The sequence below is a fragment of the Dromaius novaehollandiae genome, chromosome 19, assembly GCF_036370855.1.
Source record: "Dromaius novaehollandiae isolate bDroNov1 chromosome 19, bDroNov1.hap1, whole genome shotgun sequence".
Classification (NCBI taxonomy): Eukaryota; Metazoa; Chordata; class Aves; order Casuariiformes; family Dromaiidae; genus Dromaius; species Dromaius novaehollandiae.
The window spans coordinates 13,384,005-13,403,519 of NC_088116.1; the positions used below are offsets into that span (position 1 = coordinate 13,384,005).

The window sequence follows — 19,515 nt, forward strand, 5'->3', positions numbered from 1 at the left end:
TGTGGAGCCGGCCCTGCCTCCTGCTTCGGTGAAGTCGCACAGCTAGAAAGGTAGCGACTTTTGCAAAGCTGATTTCGTGGGATCTGAGGAGCTGCTGGAAGGATGCTGCCCTGGAAGGATGTGTCTGAAGTCAGGAGTAACTGTTGCTGACTTTGGACAGCTTGTAGCATCTCTTCCCATGTGGCAGCGTGTGTCTCCGGGGCAGGTTAGCTGTTCCGCTTGTTCCCTAGCAGCCTCTGGAAAATGGGAGGAGGTGAAACATGGGCGATTCCTTGTTCCCTGAGGGTTCTTCTGCCATGCACGGAGAACAGTGTGTGGGATGAGGAGCTGGCTGCTGCTCAACCTTAGCAGAGGCTTCTCCTTTTCCTTTAAATCCTTAGTCCTTTCCCAGCATTTGAAGTCAAAGATGACAGCATACTTGGACATTAAAATCAAATGTTTGCTTGTTAACCCACAAGTAAGGAAAGGATCATTATTAGCTTAAAGAGGAAAGCCTGGATTTTCTGCTCTGCCTCCAGCTTGGGGTTGCCCTGATGGGAGGAGATGCGGGTGAGTTGCTCTGTCAGCCCTGGCTCAGCAGAGCACGTTGAGACCTGCATGTCCTTGCTGCTCGGGGCTTGCTCTTGTGCCAGGGTTGGTGTGCGCTGGCTGGGCTGTCTCTGCTTCAGTGCTGTGGCTCTTCTGCCTTAGGAGTATGCGGTCTGCTGCCCCGTGGTGCTGAGTGGACTTCCCCGAAGGAGCGTCAGCAGGTTGTAGCAGAATATGACTGATTTGACCTAGAGCAAGCCTGCGGCAGAGCCTGCGGTGCTTGCCTTGCACGCCGTCCGTTTGGGACACTTGGCCAGTTTTGGGATTCCAGGTGCTGCAGGGACATAGTTAATTAACGCTGCAATAATGGGAACATACCCGATGAAGGCAAGCCAAGAAATATCCAAAATTGAGCATGGCCTCTGAGATCCTGTAAGCACAATAAGATACAAAGCCCGTGTTGAGATCTCAATCACTAGGTCAGCTCTGGGAAGATGTTGCCTGTCTCCTCACTGGTAGGAGACTGGGGTTTCTAGCTGGGGTTTCTATCCCAGAGGAAAGTGGAAGGAGCAGTGTGAAGGATGAGGGTTTGGAGGACAGACAGAAACAGGGAGGGTACCTGGGACCTGCACATGCCTTAGGAAGCATGGCTCAGTCCATGCCCGCAGGCAGTGCTGAGCTTAGCAAGGGCCAGGAGAGCAAGTATCCCTCCTGCAGCTCCCTGGGCTGGTGGGACTGGTCACGTTGTCACCTTGGCCATGCTGTGATGCAGTACGGCAATCCATGGTGGTGTTTTCAGAGCTGACACTGAGATGATGTCGAGGCGGTGCCAAGGGTGCCGTATGTTTGAAGGTGCACCCACAGGCGCTACGCAGGAGTTGAGAAAGCAGCCGAAATAGTCCGCAGGGGAGGTTGCATCTGGTGGGTGGCAGTGATGTGAGACCAGAGGTGTGCGTGCCACGGCAGGTAGCGACTGGCCCTGGCAGGGGACCCAAGGCCTGTGATGGAAGGGGCATCTCTTTCCTTGTCTCCGTCTGCACTGGCGTGGTCCTTGGGGGTGATGGACGAAGGAGGATGGTGAGCCCTGGGGACACAGCGGTGTCTGCTGGCAAGCTCTAGGTCAAATATTATAGGGGTTTTGCAATTCCACTGAAGTCAGCGTGAATTTTAAAATACCCTTTGCTTCTTGAAACTTGATGCCACACAGTATGAAGTTAGAATAATGAGACGTTGCGTTTATAAGCCATATGTTTGCTGTGTGCTAGGTATCTCAAATGTTTGAGCCGAAGGGATTTAAACTAGTTCCTGTTGTTTTAATTGCAAGTGTCTTTGTCTTTGTGTGAGCTGCTCAGATGCAATACAAATGTTTGTTTTGCTACGTATCTCCTTAGTTAACAAGATTTCTCAGGAAATATGCAGAATTATCACTACAGGCAGAACATGTACAGTAAGGCTCATTAAGCTAAGTACTGTGATAAATTGCTACTTCCAGAAAATTACGTATATTAACAAAAAGGAGAGTAAGCAGAAGTGTAAGACCGGGAAAGATGGAGTGTGCAATAAAGTCCTGGCTCCAGACGGCTGTGGAAGGTTACCTAAGCAAACACATGAGAAAGGAAGTCTGAATGTCCTTTGACCATGGAGTCTGAAGGATAATTTTTAAAGCAAATGCATGAGGAAGGGAAGGGAAGCAGAGAAGGACGCCTTAGGAAACAGAAACGGAACAATGCAGGGTAAACGCCAAGCCAGGCATAAAGAGGCGTAAGGGCAAGGGGACCACTTTTAGAAAGAAGAAATGTAAAGAGGAGCAACTCTGGAAGCACAAGGCATTGAAAGGCTTGGTGAGCAGAAAGGCTATGGGAAATAGAAAATAGGATGTGTTGCAAGCTCCCTGTGTGTTTTGATTAAGTTAGTGGCATGGCTGATCGTGGCAGTCTGTGCAGAATGAGCTCTCATGGAGAGCACGGTACAGATGAGGGGAAATAAACCCATGGCAAAAAGTGTATTCGTTGTTCTGTTTTGGAGACTTTTGGGAGCCCGAGGAGAGAGCCGTGACTTTGAGCAGGTTGTTTGGCATGTTTGGCTCAGGGGAACGGCTGTTGGTGGGCTGCTGGCGCTGCGTGGGCTGCTGTGGTCGGTGGGAGGTGGTGGTGGAGGTGGCTCGCCTCCCTTGCGCTCCTGAGGCTTGCTCAGCTTGTTCCCCAGTGACACTGCGACAGCGTACCCCAAAGGAGGGTCTGGGGAGATGGTCCCGCAGCCCCATGGCTGTCCCTAAAGCAAGAGAGGTTGCTTCTGTATCCTGTGTCAGCCAGCAGCTTGGGACGTTAATCCCATTGATACATTTGGATGAAGCAATGTGCCGATTTCTAGGCTGATAACGAGGTGTAACGCTGGGTGTGTGGAAGGGCTTTTGTCTGAGACGCAAGCCTGCATGTCCTGCCCTGCCTTCTCGATGGGGAAAAAGTTTGCTCGTTGTAAACTAAGGACGGGCTGTGGCATGCAAGTTGTCCAAGTGCCTGCATTTCCAAAGAGGGGAGGCAGGTGAAGGTCTGAAATCAGAAAGGACCTTGCTGTTGTTCCTGGCGAGGCAGAGTGTCTATAAAAGCTGGCGGGTTGAAACGTGAAAAAGGTATTTTCTTTGGGATCTCAAGTTTGCAGGACTGACTTTGTCCATGTGCATACAGCTCCATGGCTTAACATGGAGACCAAGCATCCTTTGGATTTGCTCTATGATAAGTGGATTCATTGTGGCTTTCTTTAATTACTGCACCCATTTTTTTTCTTGAGCATCATACCTGTGTTGTCTAGTTGGGATTTTGTAAATAATGTTTTTCTTTGCTTCTGTTTAACCTGCCTTGAATTAGGGAGATAGTTAAGGTAACTGGTGATGATCAGGGTGTTGTATCTGTATGTGGTGATGACCTGTGAAATGATACTCTCTGAAAACTTCCAGTGGAGCTGCTGACCTCTGTATAGCAACTTTGATCCTCCTGATAGCAGGCTTCCTTTTCTTGGTTGTCTTTTGCAGGTCTCTTAGAAGTAGTCAGTGGAGGCCCAGTGGTCTGCAGACGCCTGGGCTGAAACCTGTCATCTGGGGTATCCAGACAGAAATGGGACATTCTTCCACTGCCGCTGGCCATACAGAGTTCTGGTCAAGGAGCTATGTTCCTTTCTTCCAGTACAGGCCCAGGTTTAAAAAGTGTGCCTGTTTTCTTGCCGCACTTTCTTCTCTTAGGTGTGGTATGAGATGGCCAGCCTCTCCAGGGAGTAAGTTTTCTCTTTGCTGTATCTCTTTCCAAGAGCCTCTACGGTCCATCACAGCCATCTTTGAGTGAAAAGAGTGTCCGCAATATTGAAAATGCCACTGCTCTCTGTGGAAGATTTCTCACTGAACTGTGTTGGTTTTTTTGCATAATCTCTTAGGAAAGCCACGTGCTGCTGTTTAAGGAAGTTTGTTCAGCTGATTATAACCTGCAGCTGGTCAAACTCCAGATACAAGTAATGAACAAGTGTTGTTTTTTGATGAGTTCTCATTTTCCATGTGTGCATCTGTCTCTATTTCGTTTGTTGCTGCTGTAGTTAATCAAAGAAGGAAGAGATGGACTGACAGATTCAAGTCTGTGCAGCCTGAAAAAAAGGCTTATTTTTAGGCAGAAACATCTTCCTTTAGGTTTTAGATCTCATAATTGCCAAGCTGTAATGTTTAGGTACTGATGTTGCCAGTGGAAGAAGGATGAAGTTTGTCCAGATCCTTTTGGTAAACTAAAAGAAGTCGGTGGAAAGTTTTCTTAGCACTGAACATTAAGAGCTGATTTAGTTCATGTGGTGAAGTGGCTTCAGCAATTGCTTGAAGTGGCTTGTGTGGCAGAAGTCACTGACCTTCTCGGATCTGAGGAGGCATGTGTATGACCTTTTTAAAGAGGGATGATTTGTTCACTACAAGAATAACTGAAGGCATTCAACTAACTAAATCCTAAATATACTAAATCCACACATGGATTTTTCTAGGCTCTACAACTATCCTTTCCGAGAAAGGCAAGGCATTCCTTTGCTGTCTCAGATAGCAGCACCAATATTTTTTAGGCATCTTTTTCTCTAAAAACAGAGACGGCAGTGCAGCAGACTCCAAAGAGAAAGAACCCTATACAATGTTTCTGAAAGATGAACCAAACCACTCTTCTTCCTTTTGCACCGAGCTTGTGGCTTCTTTACTTTCTTTGCTTCTGCGTGCTGATTGCTGCTGGCAGGTTGCACATCTCTCCAGATGCACCTTGGGTCATCGCAGTCTGATGTCATGCACGTGTGACTGTGCTTGAGACCCTGCTGTTGCAGACAGGCTCATGGATCTGCTTCACAAATTTATCAAGATCTATTTTAAACAAGTTGTTTGCCTCTGCTGCTGTTGGAGAGTTGTTGTGGGATGACAGTCCTGACTGGATTGTAAAATTCCAAGTCCCCACTTAAAATTATTAATGAGGCGTTTAACACTCATTTAGTCTTATGCTGATGTTTTTCTTTAGCTGAAACAGGTTTTCTTCTGCTGCTTCCCTGCTGCTTATTCCTCTGACATGTACAAAACCATTAGGTTGCCTCTCAGCTTTCACTTTGTTGCGTATATTGGAACAAAACTAACCTGTATAACGTCAAAATCCCCTGCAAAATGGAACTAAGCTTGCTCCGAAGATTTTTCTGTTAATAGTGCAATGTTCCAGGTTCAAGCGGATGCTTACTGATCCTGGTTTATTTTCACGAGGGCCAACTGCAAAGAAAAAGCTTTTGTTCGTGTCGCGGTGTGAATTTTCAGATGTTCGCTTCTTGCCCTTGACCATTTTTCCCATCATACAGTACTTTTGATGTGATGTCTGTGGCAATTTTTCTAGCATTGAGTCTTTCTTTTTGTCTGCGTTGCTTTCAGACTTTCCATCAAGTCCTGTCAGACTGCCAGTTTGCAGTGTAGGAAATGACTGTTCATCTCACTTTTCCAGAAAACATTTTAGCTTTGCCTTCTGTGAGGATTAATGTCCCTTTTGGATGGTGGTGGGTTTTCTCTGGGATCTATAGAAGATCTGAGCACCAAAGAAATTTCATGAACATATTTATAGCCAGTATAATCTGTCTCGAAGGATGACCATTTTACAAACTATCGTGATTTTTCACATGTAGGTCTTCTCCCTGCAAAATGGGCAACAGGAGCTGTGATGGTGGAGAGTGCTTTGCCCCCTCTGTCTGCAGGCTTTGCTTTCTTCTTGCTTCACCTGCAGCTTCTAGGAGCAAAACCACTCCGACGTCACCAAGGCTTGGTGTCAATCTTGGAATACTTGTGTTGAGAGCAAAGTGTTTTGAGCCTCTCAGACAGCATCTTTATATGCTAATCCTAGTGCCTCTGTAGAATATTGGATGAGCCCAGAGAGCCTTCTGGGATGGAGAGGAAAAATAATTGCTGTGGTGTTGCTAGTGCCACTGCTGCTCGTGGGAAGCTCTGGTCTGTAAAGGAGTTTTATAAGAGTAATGTTTTCTTTCAGCGTTATGTATCCTAGCTCCTGCCTGGTGATTTCAGGGCTGGTTTGAGCTCTGCAGCTGCAATGAGCCCCAGCAGGCCTGTGGGGGACTAAGCTGCCTTGTGCTCTGGCGTTCATGTCATCGCCTACGGGGTTAACCCCGGTCAGAACAACTGGACATTTCCTGCTGTGCCTGCAGCCCTTTCCTGGCGTGGGAGGCATGGCCTGGTGTGAAAATCCGAGAGAAGGGCAGGATGCTCGGTAGTTGGCTCTTTTGTGACTGGAGGTTAAGCCACATCGAGTTGATGCACTTCCAAGGTATTACATTTCAGCAGGATGAGTGCCTACAGCATTTTTAAATGAAACTGAGAAGTTAGGACTGTCAGACAATAGCACCCTGCGTGTGTGGGTGACCCTGGATCTGGGTGAATGTTAGATTTCAGTGAGCAAAACGGTGGAGTTGGACGGTAAGATCTCTGGCTTTCCAGAGAGCTGGTCCATTCGACTTGAGTTGGTTCCTGCAACTTTCAAAGGGGGATGCCATTTTAGAAAGCAGCTGCAGACATAATGTTGATGTGGAAAAAATGAGCGTAGTTCATCAGGGTCAGTAATCGGACTTTTCGCTTTAGTGGGTGATGGGTAGTCAGCCAGTGCTCAGGGAAATACGAGTGTACTGCATAGTATCATCTCTGCTGTAAGTAAACAAGGAGAAATCGGAAGGTTAAGCTTCCCCTTTCTCCAATGTCTGAAAAGAAATCTGTGCCCCAAGAAGGACAAGTAGGGAACGTCCTTTGGCAAGATGAAGGTCTGTGGAGATAAGCAGCATCTCATAGTTGGCCAAATTCTTTATGCTCCTGAGTCCAGTCTGTTCTGGGTATCTAAAATGTTCCTACCATGACGGAGCCTCTCTTCTGAATACTTGGTAGCTGCAGCGTATCTTTGGGGAATTTCTCTCTCTTTTTTTGGTGGCATTATGAGTGCAGGGTCAAGAAGTCATTGCTGCAAAATGTTATCTCTTAGTAAATCATTCCCATGTAGCTTAATAGAGCCCCGTGCAGTAAGACCTTCCACAGGGTAGAAGGACATTAAGAAATTAATTTCAGATGAATTAAGTCTGTCTGCTGTTTTTCATCCAAATTGTTCTTTAGCCATTATTGCAAATGTGTGAAGTATTGACTGATGCCTTTCTAGGAGATCGGAAGTACCATTCATGTCCTGGAATTACAGAAGAAGTCAGTGAACCCAGCCACTTGCCCTGTGTGTGACTGGTGGTGCCTCTGTCATCCCTAACCCTCGTTCCTAATGGTTAAATGCAGTTTAACATGCTTGCTTCTAGACCTGAGTTTAGGAGCTGACCAATGCTCTGCTAAAGTGACTGGGCTTTATGCCAAAGGCTGGTAACATAATTCTGCAGTGATGAAAGTGAACACCTAAGGACAAAACTCGCTCGGAAATCTTGTTATCCGTTGTGCTGCTAGTGTTGGAAATTTGAAACGCTTACTGACTCGTGTAGATACTGATGGATGTTAGTCTTTTTTTTTTTTTTTTTTTTTTTTTTTTTTTTTTTTTTTTTTTGCCTTTATTCATCAAAACGTCTGAAATATGGGCTGGTTTTGGTGAATAATAGAATTAAATACAATTAAATTATAGCCAATGAGCAGACTGTAAAATATCTAGATTATTATGCTTCAGAGTTGTACTAGATATATAGACTGTATATACTAAGACTGAGGCTGTAGGTGACTTAAGCTGTGGTCTCAGATGGTGCAGCTCTCCAGAGCAGTTCTCCCATGGGACAGACCCTGCGGCAGCCCTTCTTGTTCTCAGCCTTGACACAGTTTCCTTGAAAATGGTCCTGAGCTGGGCTTGTGGCTCTGGACACGTGTAGTTCGAGCATAGACTAGGTTAGGCTGCTGCCAAACTCTAACCATAATCCTGAGGTGTGAATGGTAAATACAGTCTCCCAGGATGACGGTGGTTTCTTTTTAATGGGTAGAAGACCTGTGGGTGGTTTGAACCTTGTTTGCGTGAAGTTCTAACGGCAGAGCTGCAGTGAGTGGCGCTCAGCTGCTGAGCACAGCAGAGCTTTGCATGCAGTTAGGCTGGGATGTTTGCAGGGAACTTGGCATCCATGATCTTTAATATGCGGCTTATAAGATTTTAAGATGGCCAAGGTTTCCTTGCAGCTCACTGCAGAATTATTCTGACCTCATCCATCTTCTCGGCTGCGTGTGCAGCCACAACCCGGAGCTTGGAGCACCAGGAGAACCCGGAGCTTGGAGCACCAGGAGAACCCGGAGCTTGGAGCACCAGGAGAACCCGGAGCTTGGAGCACCAGGAGAACCCGGAGCTTGGAGCACCAGGAGAACCCGGAGCTTGGAGCACCAGGAGAACCCGGAGCTTGGAGCACCAGGAGAACCCGGAGCTTGGAGCACCAGGAGAGCCGGCCTTGTCTGTGCAGAGCGAGGTTCGGCGAGTGCTCTCTGCCCGGTGTATGAAGTATTTTGGGCTCTTTGACTCAGTAAGGAGAACGAGCAACCTGATTTCAGATGCCGTGTGTGCGGTTCATTGCTCTGCATGAACGCGTAGTCAGGGTGCGGCCTGCTGCCCTTCCTCAGGCAGGACTTGCTTTCAGAGAGCAGCCTTCCTGCTGAGCAGAGGCAGAAGTGGCTTGTAGCGTTCGCATCATGTGCGATGCTTTGGTTTTGGTACATAAAGTACAGTCACTTGACAAGGAAGGTCAAGCCGCACATAGCTGAAATTCCTCAGCCTGGGGCAGATCAGCGGAGAGGTATCTGGTAAGTGAAAAAGGATTCACTCAGGAAATGAAGATGGAGAGCAGTGGACTGCATCTGTTAGGGCTGAGGCCTGTTTTTAGTTAAGTTAAGGGCCCTTAAAAGGAGGTAGCAGCTGTTGTGGCCTTTTTTGTTCCTTCTTGTGAGCTTTTGCCAAGCTTGCGTTATCTCCGTTGGGAAAATACGCCAATACCTGGCACTGGCTACCCTAGCCCTTGCGTTATGAGCGGTGGTTGGACTGCAGGGTAGTTGCCTTCTCTGGGTACCGTTCATTTGCGTGGCATAACGGGTTCACTGTCCTGTCAAGGGCAAAAAGCCTGGTTTTGGGACTGTCCTTTGGAGACCAGTTTGTGGCTGGTGGAGGGGCCTGGATGAAGCTGGGGATGGCCTGGATCTTTCCTAAGAAAGGCTCAGCTTGAACTGTTTCGAGTGCACCTGATAAGGCCCCCAGGAAGGACCAGGCTGGGCTTTGGGGGCTTGATGCTGTCCCTTCAGAGCTGGCGAGGCAGCCAGCAGCCTCTGAGCCCAAATGCACGTCTCCCTTCTGCGCCCTAGCCGTGGCTCCGCTGCGCTTGCGCTGTGTCCACAGATGCATCCGGGCATGGCTAAATTCATCTGAAACGCTAACAAAATATAGTGGGAGATAAAGCTTTTGCTTAGTTGGTGCTAAGATAATAGAGACCTAGTTATTGTCATGCTACAAATCTCCCTGCCTGCTGCCTCAGGCCTGTCGGTTTTTGGAAGAGAGAGCGGGTTTCGAGGCTCTTTGGTTAGTTTATGCTCCTCTGCCATCTTTCAGAAAGTCCCTGCTGAAGGAATGAGGTTTGTTTGAACCAGAGGGATGTAATCTGCCAGATAATGAATTTATTAGCAATGTGCTTATTAAAAAACCCATAGAGCCGGGATGCCTGGGGCTCTTCAGACTGTCTTCTCGCATGCAGTCCTGGTGGAGCCCCTGCTCCGTTTCACGGTGGAGGGGATCTGCAGGTCAGCTCTGCTTCCTCTTCAGCTTTCAGCCCCCTTGGAACGGGGGCTGTTTAAATTGGCAGTGCTCCGAAAGGCGCAGGAGAAGCCCGTCCTTTCTGTCCCTCCCTTACTGCCCTCATCAGCATTAGCTCTGCTTAAGGAAATGGAGTTCTTGCATTTCAGTAGCCAGCCTCGCCGCCTTGGCTGTGCTCTCGGGTTTGCTGTGACTCCAGCAGGCTTGAGAAATCAAAACCACTGCAAAAGAGAGACTTTCTTCATGTATCCAGTGTGGCAGGTGAGGGAAGTTACTCCAATCCTTCCTGATTTTTCTGATCCGCTCAGAGATCCCTAGCCGGAGGACGTGCTTCGGAGCTCCTGCCTCAATTGTGCATGCAACATGATGAATAACCAGGGCTGCTAATTGATATCTGTATGCAAAAAGGGGGCAATACTAGCGACCTTGTCACACAAAGACTGCAGGGCAATGGAGTTACAGCACAAAGTGCAGGCTGCTTGCTGGCTAACTGTATTAATTAACTTGGGCTCATCCTTTGCTATAAGCTGATTTTAGAGCTAGTCTCACCTAAGGCACTTAGACTTACAGTGCTTCATTATGGCTCCTTTTCCTCTCTCCTCCTAAACCATCTAAGAGTCGAAAGTAGATGTGGGCTGGCTGGCTGCCTGCAATGTTGAGCCAGTCCTGAGAGACACATTTGGCTGGGAGAAGAGATGTCTGCAAAAGTAACCCAATTCCTTCCCTCCTCTGTTAGGAAAGCAGGCAAATTGGATCAGCTGTGATGCCCTGTGCCTTGGTCTGGCCTAGCAGAGTTAAAGATGCAGTCAAACTTTAACGTTTCTCAGATGCAAAATATCCTTTACTAGTCTGATGTCGCTAACGCATCAGAAGCCTTAGGTGGATGCCAAGAAGGATGGATGGCCGTTAAGGCAAGGCTGACCACCGAGAAGCACGGAAATGTTTGCCTGCGTAGAGCGCTTGGGTGAATTCTAGGCTTTGTTTCTTGCTTGATGCTGGGAGTCAAGACTGGGTTTTTTTAAGGCTTTGAATTTTTTTTTACCTGTGTTGAGCAAAACCAGCAGGTAGCTGATGTAGACTAGAGCTTTTCTCAGCTTTCAATCTGACTGGCCATGGCTTTGCAAACTTAGGATGCCTGAGCCAGAAGCCTGGTTGGGGTGGTTTGGTGTGTGGAAGCCAAAGTGCTGTTGTCTGGGTGGACGATTAGGTTTTTATGAGGAAGGTTTTCTGGTTTTGTTTCTGCTTTGACAGTGGTTTAGGGGAAGCCACTTTTATCGTGGGATTAGGGTGCCTGTGAGGGACAGTTGCAGTGCTGCACCTCGAATAAGATAAAGCGGGACCCTAAGCCCTGGGCACAGCCGAATGCCAAAGGGGTGGGAGGCAGTTGATGCCGGCTGACTCGACATGCGGTGCTTCCCCAGGTGCTCTGCTTGATTCAGTGAACTGATCTCCTAGAATGGAGGATGTTGGGATCAGATGATCCTTCGGTATCCTGCATCACTGGGGAGTTTTGGAGTGTTGTGCCTGCCCGGTGATGTCTTCTTCTCAAGCCTGGGAAGCAGAGCCCTTGTGAACCCCATAAATGCTGCCAGGAAGCCGTTCCTTCCCGTGCGTCTGTGCACGTTGGGGCTGTAGGACCAGAGGCAGCAAGGCAGGGGAATCGGCCCGACTTCGCTCTGACGCGCGGCGAGAACTGCGCACGTCAGACGTGGCATGGCACAGAGGGTATTTCCAATGACGTCGTTTGGACAGATGGTGCCCTTACCCAGCCCACGGTGACTTTGCTGTCGTGACACATGCCCTCCCGACCGTGAGGCTCCATCCCTGCAATTTCCTCTTCGCAGGGCTCCCCACAGTGCTTTTGTGCCGCTTTCAGCGTGCGCAGCAGGGCAGCGTGGTGTTTCGTGCCTGGCCTAAATAACCACAATCACTCTGCCTTTGTATCAGCTCTTTGTGGCGGGTGGGGGAAGAGCTGACTTTAAAATAGAAGTGCCTTTTAAAAGGCTAGTTGTGGCTTTGCTGGAAACCCTCTCCTTGAGCTATGTCTTGTGTCCATCTGTGATTTCTGAGCCTAACACAAATGGCAAGGGTCCAGCGGTCAGCAGGGAGCAATGAAAATGAGTAAAGATGTGGCATCCTGTGTGCAAGATGAGCTAGTTTCATATACAGAAAAGATGGGTGAGAGGTGATGAGGAAACAGGCACCTGTACAAGATGCACATTGACCTTATCTGTTTGCTGCTGGTACCCTCTGCTCCTGTGTGATTGCGTCCAAAGCTTGTGTTTGAAACTGGTGGCAGGGACTGCTTTCCTTGCCGGGCTCGGAAAGAGGTTAGAAATTGCGGTGAATGAAGATGCTGCCAGAATGAAGGCAAAAGGGGTTGATAAACTCCAGAAAACTCGTGATGGATGGGAACTTGTGCTTTCCCATGCATAGTTCAGGCTGTTGCTTGCCCTGGAAGGGCACTTTGACATTGTCCTTTGGAGGTGTGGATACTGGCCATGGCTATAGACAAAAAAAACTTAATTCAGGCTGGATTAGTAAAACTAGACTGAACAGCACTGAGTGTAAGGGCTGAGTCTTCCTGCCTCCTGCATATGGTGCTGACTGGCACCTCTGTGCACAACTGCTTTTCAGATAGTGACTGCTAATAATGGATCTTGTCCTGGCACAGTAATTTCCAGGGGAAATTTCCTTGCATTGGTTAATTGCATTATTTTCCTCTTTCTGCCCTATCAGGAAACTCTGTTCTTTTAGTTATCTTGCCACAGCTCCCTTTGGAATGCCTACAGGAGTGTTTCGTTGTTTGCTCTCAGGCTTATGGTCTGGCTGCAGCTTGGTCCATGACAGCAGCAGAGCTTGAGGTGGACAAGAGCTTCTCTGGATCTGCCTTTGTTCCAGCACTGCTGGAACAGTAACTTTCTCATTGCAGTTGCCCTGTTTTATTGTCTGCTAATCTTGCTGCCTGCCTTACGCTCTTGGGATAGCTGATTGCCCTGCCCGGTGTCCTGGCACCGTGAATCCATCAGGCCTGCAACAAGGTGGCGTGGGGCTGCAAATGGGACGTGTCCCATCTGGCAGAGCTGCTCCGTGTGCAGAGCCGCTCGGGGTGGTCTGAGCCGAGGGTGGGTCGCAGTGCCAGCCCTCACCCTCTGTGCAGCCCCATGCATTGCGGGGTAGATCCCTGGGCACGCTGACCAGCAATGCCTGTGGCTCATCACCGCGCAAAGGACCTGTGGACTGTATGGCATGAGATGCAGGGATGAGCCAGCCTGGCTGTGAAGTGTGCTGCCTCAAGAGTTAGCTGGGGATGGATGGGTTGGATGGTGGGCTGCTGCCTAAGGAAAGAAAAGCTGCAATTGCTTTGTTGCACGGGACCAGGAGGAGCCAACACAGTTGAAAGGCGTGCAGAAGAGGAGTGCATTTGGGCTGCTAGAGGAAGGTGTTGAAATAGTGCAGAAGGTAACCTGGAATAGCAGCCCACTTCCTACCAGAAAACTGCACAAAATGCAACTTTGCCACTTTCCAACAGCATAAAAACTGCACTGAGGTAATGAAGAAGAAAATCCATGCGTGCGGCAGCGGTATTGGTTGACTTTCGGGAAGACCAAAACAATCTAGGAATCTGCTCTCTCCAGTGCTGTTCAGGTTTTTCTCCTGAGTTGCACTGGTAGCTCTGGCTAAATTTGAGTTTGAGTTACATAAGTGTTTTTGCAAATTGTATTCAGCATCTGGATGTGTAAATGGATTTGGATGATAATAGTGGTGGGTGAGCAAAGAAACTCAAAATTACCCTAATAGGCTGCAGACAGTGAGCAGGAGACAGAGCTTCTAGTTTGGAGCTGGGAATGCTCTCTTGAGCCTATTGCTCATCGCTCCGGGGGTGAGAAGATTGGCCCATCGCCATCAGCAAGGGCTGTTTGCTGGGGTGAGGGTGGTAAGCTCTTCTCACAACTGATCACTGTCCAGGCCCTAGATGGACCTGTTCCTGGAGACAGGAACCTGTCATCATCGGTGTCCACTGCCTTAGGTTTGCATCTGGGCTATGTGGGGTGTAAGCCCTGGGGAAGGACCCGGGTCCAATGTCAAGGTTGCTCCTGGTGGCACGCTCAGCGGGGAGCTGCAGGGCAGCCAAAGCCAGGGGAGCAGAGCTGCTGATCTCCTGAAATGCCTGTTTCTTCTAGTGGACTGAAATGTGTTGCGTAGCCTCGGGGGCCGGTGCAGCCTGGGGAGGTGGCCTGTAAGGTTTCTCCTAACCTTCACTGCAGCTGCGGAGCTGGAGGAGAAATGAAAGGAGCTTGTCAGGCTGCCTATCTGCCCCGCTTTCTCTCTCCTTCTCTGACATCTTTTCTGCTTTGGCCGGTTTGTCCCCATCTATGCAGGAATGCCCCAGCATGGGCTGTCCGGTACTGGTAAAGCACCATGCCCCACAGTAAGCTCTAGGAAGGCGTAAGAAGTCCCTTTTCCTCAAACCAGTGCTCTTTGGAGAAGTGGAGTCTTCCTAATATTACTGCGTTAGAGCAATGACTGTGAGAGTCCTGCATGCTGAGACTGTGTAATGTGCCTTATTGCTGGCTGGGGTGGCAATATTTTTGTCGGAAGGGAATGTCCTTGTCACTGGCAAGGAGAGGTTGGAAAGGCTGGTAGGAAGGAGCCTGTGGTGAGCCCGGGGGCATCTAGGTCCAGAGCAGTATTTGAGTTGGCAACTGTGGCTCCTGTACCGTGGATGTGTTTTCCGTCACTCACTACTTGTGTCATCGGGATCTGTTTGTGTTATGTTTTTCCTAGATCCTTGAGGGGAGTCTAGATGGAAGCTTGTGATAATTTGTGCCATTTGGGATAACACTAGCGCAAGCAAGGCAGAAAATGTGTTCATTTGTGTATGCTCAGCTGCAGATTTTCTGAGGAAATGTCCCTCATATGTGCAGGCATAAAAGATATTAGCTGCCGGTATGACAGGCTCACCAAAGGACTTTGGATTCCCCCCAAACATCAGGTGCTTTGGGAATGGAGTCCATCTTCATTAAATGCAGACAGTTCATGCTGAAAATGAAGCACAGCACAAACCAAGCGAGTTCTCTGGCAAAATGTAAACCAGAAGGCAAAAATGGATCCAGAGCATTTTGGTAGTTTTAGGAAACGCTGCATTTCAACTTCCTCGATCATGAACTCCTGTGCATGGGTAGGGAGTGTGTGTGTGCGGTCCTCGCAGGCTGTCCCTGCTTGCTTGCAGATCTTTGCAAATCCTGGGGACGTTGTTCTGGGCTGTGCTGCTCTTGGAATCCAGGAGCGACAGCGGGACACGGTCGTGGCTTTCTGTTGATGCAAGGAAAGGAGCATGGCGGAAGAAGTGCGTAGAGGTGAAGAGGTTCTTGGAAGAATATTGCTGGGCATAGATGGCATCTGGAAAAGGAAATGAGCTTTTTGTTTGCTTTTTTCTGTTTTGGTATTTAAGCAGTGGTGAGGTTGGGGCTGACCCGGGGTTTGCATCTCGAGGGGTGGCAGTTACCGAGGGCCCTGTTAAGTCTGGAGACCCTGAGTGAACCTTTTGCTTAAGGCTAGCAGTGACTATGTTGATAAAACAGGGCTTATTTGAAGGCTGATGAGGTGAACTGCCGAATGAATAATGTAATCCCCTGAGGGAGCTGGGAGGCTGGAGGGCAACACCTTTTTATTTAGCTAAGGAGGGTCTTGAATGAGGGTGGAGCAGCAATGATGTGGAGTGCAGCCGGGCTAGGGAGAGAAGGGTGCCTGCCCTGCTCTGAGCCCCTTAGTGCTAGGGAGAGAAGGGTGCCTGCCCTGCTCTGAGCCCCTTAGTGCAGGTCTCCCCGGTCTGGCCCTGGTTGCCTGGTGGTGTCGTGGGGCGCGGGAGTGTTGTGACAGAGCCTGCGGCCAAATCCTGCACCTGGACCCGGGGCTGCGGGTGGCTGCTGGCCGCTGCCCCCGTGCTGCTCCGGGGGGGCTGGCTGTGGGAGTGCTCCGGTTCCCCTCCCGAGGAGCCAGGCTGGCTGCACCCTGCAAGTTAAACAGTCCTGCTGCGGGGCTAGTTTGAAAGCCGTTGGGAGCATTCGCAAACGATGAACAAGTGGCTCACAACCACTGGCAAACAAGCGGTTTGCTGGCAGAAAGGACTGTAGCTTCCGGTGCAGAGGACCCAAACTGCTCCCGTATCACGGCTGCACCTGAAAAAGAAAGCATGTCCTCAGGCTCAGCTTTTCAGCCAGTCCTGAAAGCATGTCCCCAGGAAAACCTCAGGTCTGACTCCATGTTTAACGCCGTGTGGGGATTCCTCTTTGATGCATCGCGCTCCCTGCGTGTCCCCAGTAGCTGTGAGCGAGCTGTGATTGTCACTCATCAGCAGTCACGCGTCTGGCGAGATCCCTGGTGAGGATGGACAGCTGGAGTCGGGGGGAAGCTGAGATGTCCTTCCTGCTCCATCGGCAGAGTTGAGGTGTGAGGGTTGGCTGCTGTGCTTGCTGAAATCATTTATACCAGTCTTCTGACAATGACCTGTACTTCATTGCCCGCTTGCCTCAGGTGACAGTGTCCTGAGTTGCCTACGGGAGGGACAGCTGCTTAGTGCTCTTCTGACCGTCTTTTGTCACGCAAAGCAGGGGCCTGACACATCTCCCTAATTGTGCAGACTTGCATGCACCTGGCTCTCTGTTAACCCTAAATTATGCTCTGGCTCTTCATGACAAACTGGCCACTTGTGCAGCACTGGGGGAAATGAGGGCTTGGTGCGTAGAGTGGGAGATGCTTTCTCCGGCCTCCCTCTGCCTCCTTGCTGTGAGAGCGAACTTTGAATTTTGGTAGCAAAAGGCTTTAGAGAAGAAACCAGATGGTGCCTGCTGGCTAAAAGAGACTTCCCCCTTGTTACACGTGGGAATTGCTTTGTGGGGGGAGGATGCAGCATGTCCAAAGCTCTCTCCAAAGTCTAGGTTTGTATTGGCGTTTGTACAGTAGGTGTGCCTGGTAACCAGAGCCTGTTCTGGGGGTGTCCCTCAGCCAGGCTACACCTTCAGCACAAGGGGGTACGTTTACAGCAAGCGAGGAACAGAGTAAAATCCAAGTCAAAGCAAGAGCGAGCTCTAGGTGCTCAGCCTTGGGCTCACTTAGCCCAGCTCCATCAAAATCAAAGTGCACCGCGCAGTTCCTGCGCTGGTGGCTTCCACCGTGCCCGCGGGCTCGCTGTGCACACTCGCCCGGTGAGCCGGAGTGGGCTTGAGTGACCGGTGGTGGCTGCTCCAGGAAGGAGCTGGAGGAGAACGAAATGGGCAATTTTGGAATCCTCTGCCTCGGGGGACTGTTTCCCCTTTGTGGCCACAGAGTGGGCGCTAGGTTTGGGCAGCAGCACTCTTGTTCTGATCGTGTCTGTTGGTCAAGGTCAGATTTTTACTCAGCTCTTGACAACTCTCTTTATCTCTGGATATGCCATTCAGGAATTTGTTACCAAAGCAAGCGGTGCCATGTGCGTGGCAAAAATGAAAGCGGAGGTGGGACTGTCTTCTGTAGATGACTCCCTCCCAGTGGGTCATATTAGGCTGGAAAAGACAATTTTGGGGAAAAAATAGGCAGGTCATCTGATTAATTTCAGGGTAAGAGGAATCCCTCTGCAGAAAGCTAGTCAAGATAGTCAGCAGCTCTTCAAAGAGGCAACAGGATGACTAGGTCCTGTCTGCAAATAATGTAAAAATTGTTGGATGAATAAAGAGAATCTTCACTCTTAAATCTTCTCCGTTCCACTGGATCCTTTTCTCCAGTAAAGGCAGAGTAAGAGGAAAGTTTTCTACCTCATTAACTTTCCATTTCCCTCTGTCAAGCCTCTGCTTTGGAGGATCTCTCTTTAAATGTCTCCTTACATGGAAGACATTGAGATTGTAATTTTTCTGCTGTCTGCAAACTTGCGTGCTGCTTCTGCTGGGATGGGAGGTATTTTCATCGCTGGTGACAATAATACATACGCTGCTCCAGACAAGGACACCCCCCTCATTTGCCTGCTGTGGTTATAGTATTTCCGTTATTTTCTGTTCCATTCCACTTTTCCTACACTCTATAATGTCCCTGGTGTTTTTCTAATCACTGCTGTTTATTGAGCTGTTGTGCTCATGCACAGCTGGGGATAGCTCAGCGAGCGCATGAAATTCTCCCTTCCAGCACACTGTAAATGTGTAAATATCATTAGTCTCATTCTACGCTTGGCACAGAGTGGCCGAGTGGCATTACAACTAGTTGCAGCGGGTGTTTTTCATCATGCCTTTATTGCTGGAGCTGGATCTCATTTGCTGTTTGCGTCTTCTCGCAGCACTCTGTGCAGCTGTGTCTGTGGGTGTCCCACACTGTGGCTGTGGCTTATCCCCAGGTCCCGGGAGCATGTAAGCAAGGGAGAAGGGCAAGACGCACCCGAGATAAGCGCTTGGATTGGATCGGCAAGGTTTATAGGAAGTGTTTGTTGATGCTTTTCTCCATGTCTTTGCAGGCAAAGGACAGTGATGACGATGATGAAGTCACTGTCAGCGTGGACCGGGATCGCTTCATGGATGAGTTCTTTGAACAGGTGAGTTTTGTTTCTTCAATGTGACTTTCAAGCCAGGTTCAGACCTCTCTGTTAGTGCTGGAACAGGCCATGTGGCTGCGGTATGGATTCCCATGCCAGGCCTGGGAGGAGGAGCAGTCGAGTTAGGGATGGTTGTCCTGTCCTGATTGATGTAATTCTGCTGGTCCTTAGGTTCTGGCTCCTCCGGGGTTACACTCAGAGTGGGATTAGTGGGAGCCAGGCTTCTCAGCAGACCCGAGGTGGTTGTGTGCTTACCTGGCCCAAAGGGCACTTTGCTTCTCCACCTGCTCCCGTAGAAACCAATGGGCCAACTGTACAAAGTGACCAGTAAGTGGGAGCATGTGAGCCTGGGGAAACAGGCTGCAGAGTACAAGGCTGTCTTGCTGCAATGTGCATGCCTCCAAACTGCTATTAAAGCAGGCAGGCTCTAAAAACTCTCCTGAAAGCACCTCTGCAGAGTAGCAGTTTCTGCATGGGACTGATTCCATTTTGTGCCTCTTGTTAACAAACAAGAGGTTGTCTTCTGGCATGTGGGTGGCTGTAAGATATGCATGTGGAGTTTTAGCATACCCTTAGCATGGCATGTGTGTAGGGGGTGTTAAAATGTATCTGTACAGGCAATGGAGTGCAGAATGAAAAATCTGACATGCAGATGGATGAATATGAGCAAAGTGGTGGTGTGAGTCTGAGGAAAAGAGAGAATGTGCAGCCTAGTAGGCAGCAGGGCACAAGTGCAGGTTCCCACTCTCTGCAATGTCAGCATGTTTCCTTGTAGTGCAGAAGTGTGGGGAAGATGCTAGCATTGAGAGGCAACTTCTCACTTGGCCTCCCTGCTTTGTGTGGGGTGAGGATCAGACTGGGTTTCTCAGCCTGTGGAGCCGAGAACTGCGGGGGACAGAGCTGGGACCGAGCCTGGCTTGTGCATCCTGAGCAATTTGCTCCGTCTGAGATGCGGAGTCTGGGAATTCGTAGATCTGGTGCTCATTTAAATAAACCCTACGTGTTTCCCAGCATATCAACAAAACATACAGGACCTAGAGTCTATATTATATTGTTGTGGCTCCAAAGCTGGCTGCTGTGATGTGGGAGATCTGTTTTCACATCAGGCCTACAGTTTGAGAATCCAGCTGGAAAATA

The 19,515-nt window shown here is 49.3% G+C and overlaps 1 protein-coding gene across 3 annotated transcripts in view; it reads left to right on the forward strand.

Annotated features, from left to right (window-relative positions):
* Positions 1-19,515, forward strand: part of STX1A (syntaxin 1A) — a 120,951-nt gene that overhangs the window by 9,157 nt on the left and 92,279 nt on the right. For all 3 annotated transcript variants that reach the window (XM_064523510.1, XM_064523512.1, XM_064523511.1), the window contains exon 2: positions 18,301-18,378. In XM_064523510.1, the coding sequence (XP_064379580.1) occupies positions 18,301-18,378 (78 nt within the window). The remainder of the gene's footprint in view (positions 1-18,300; positions 18,379-19,515) is intronic.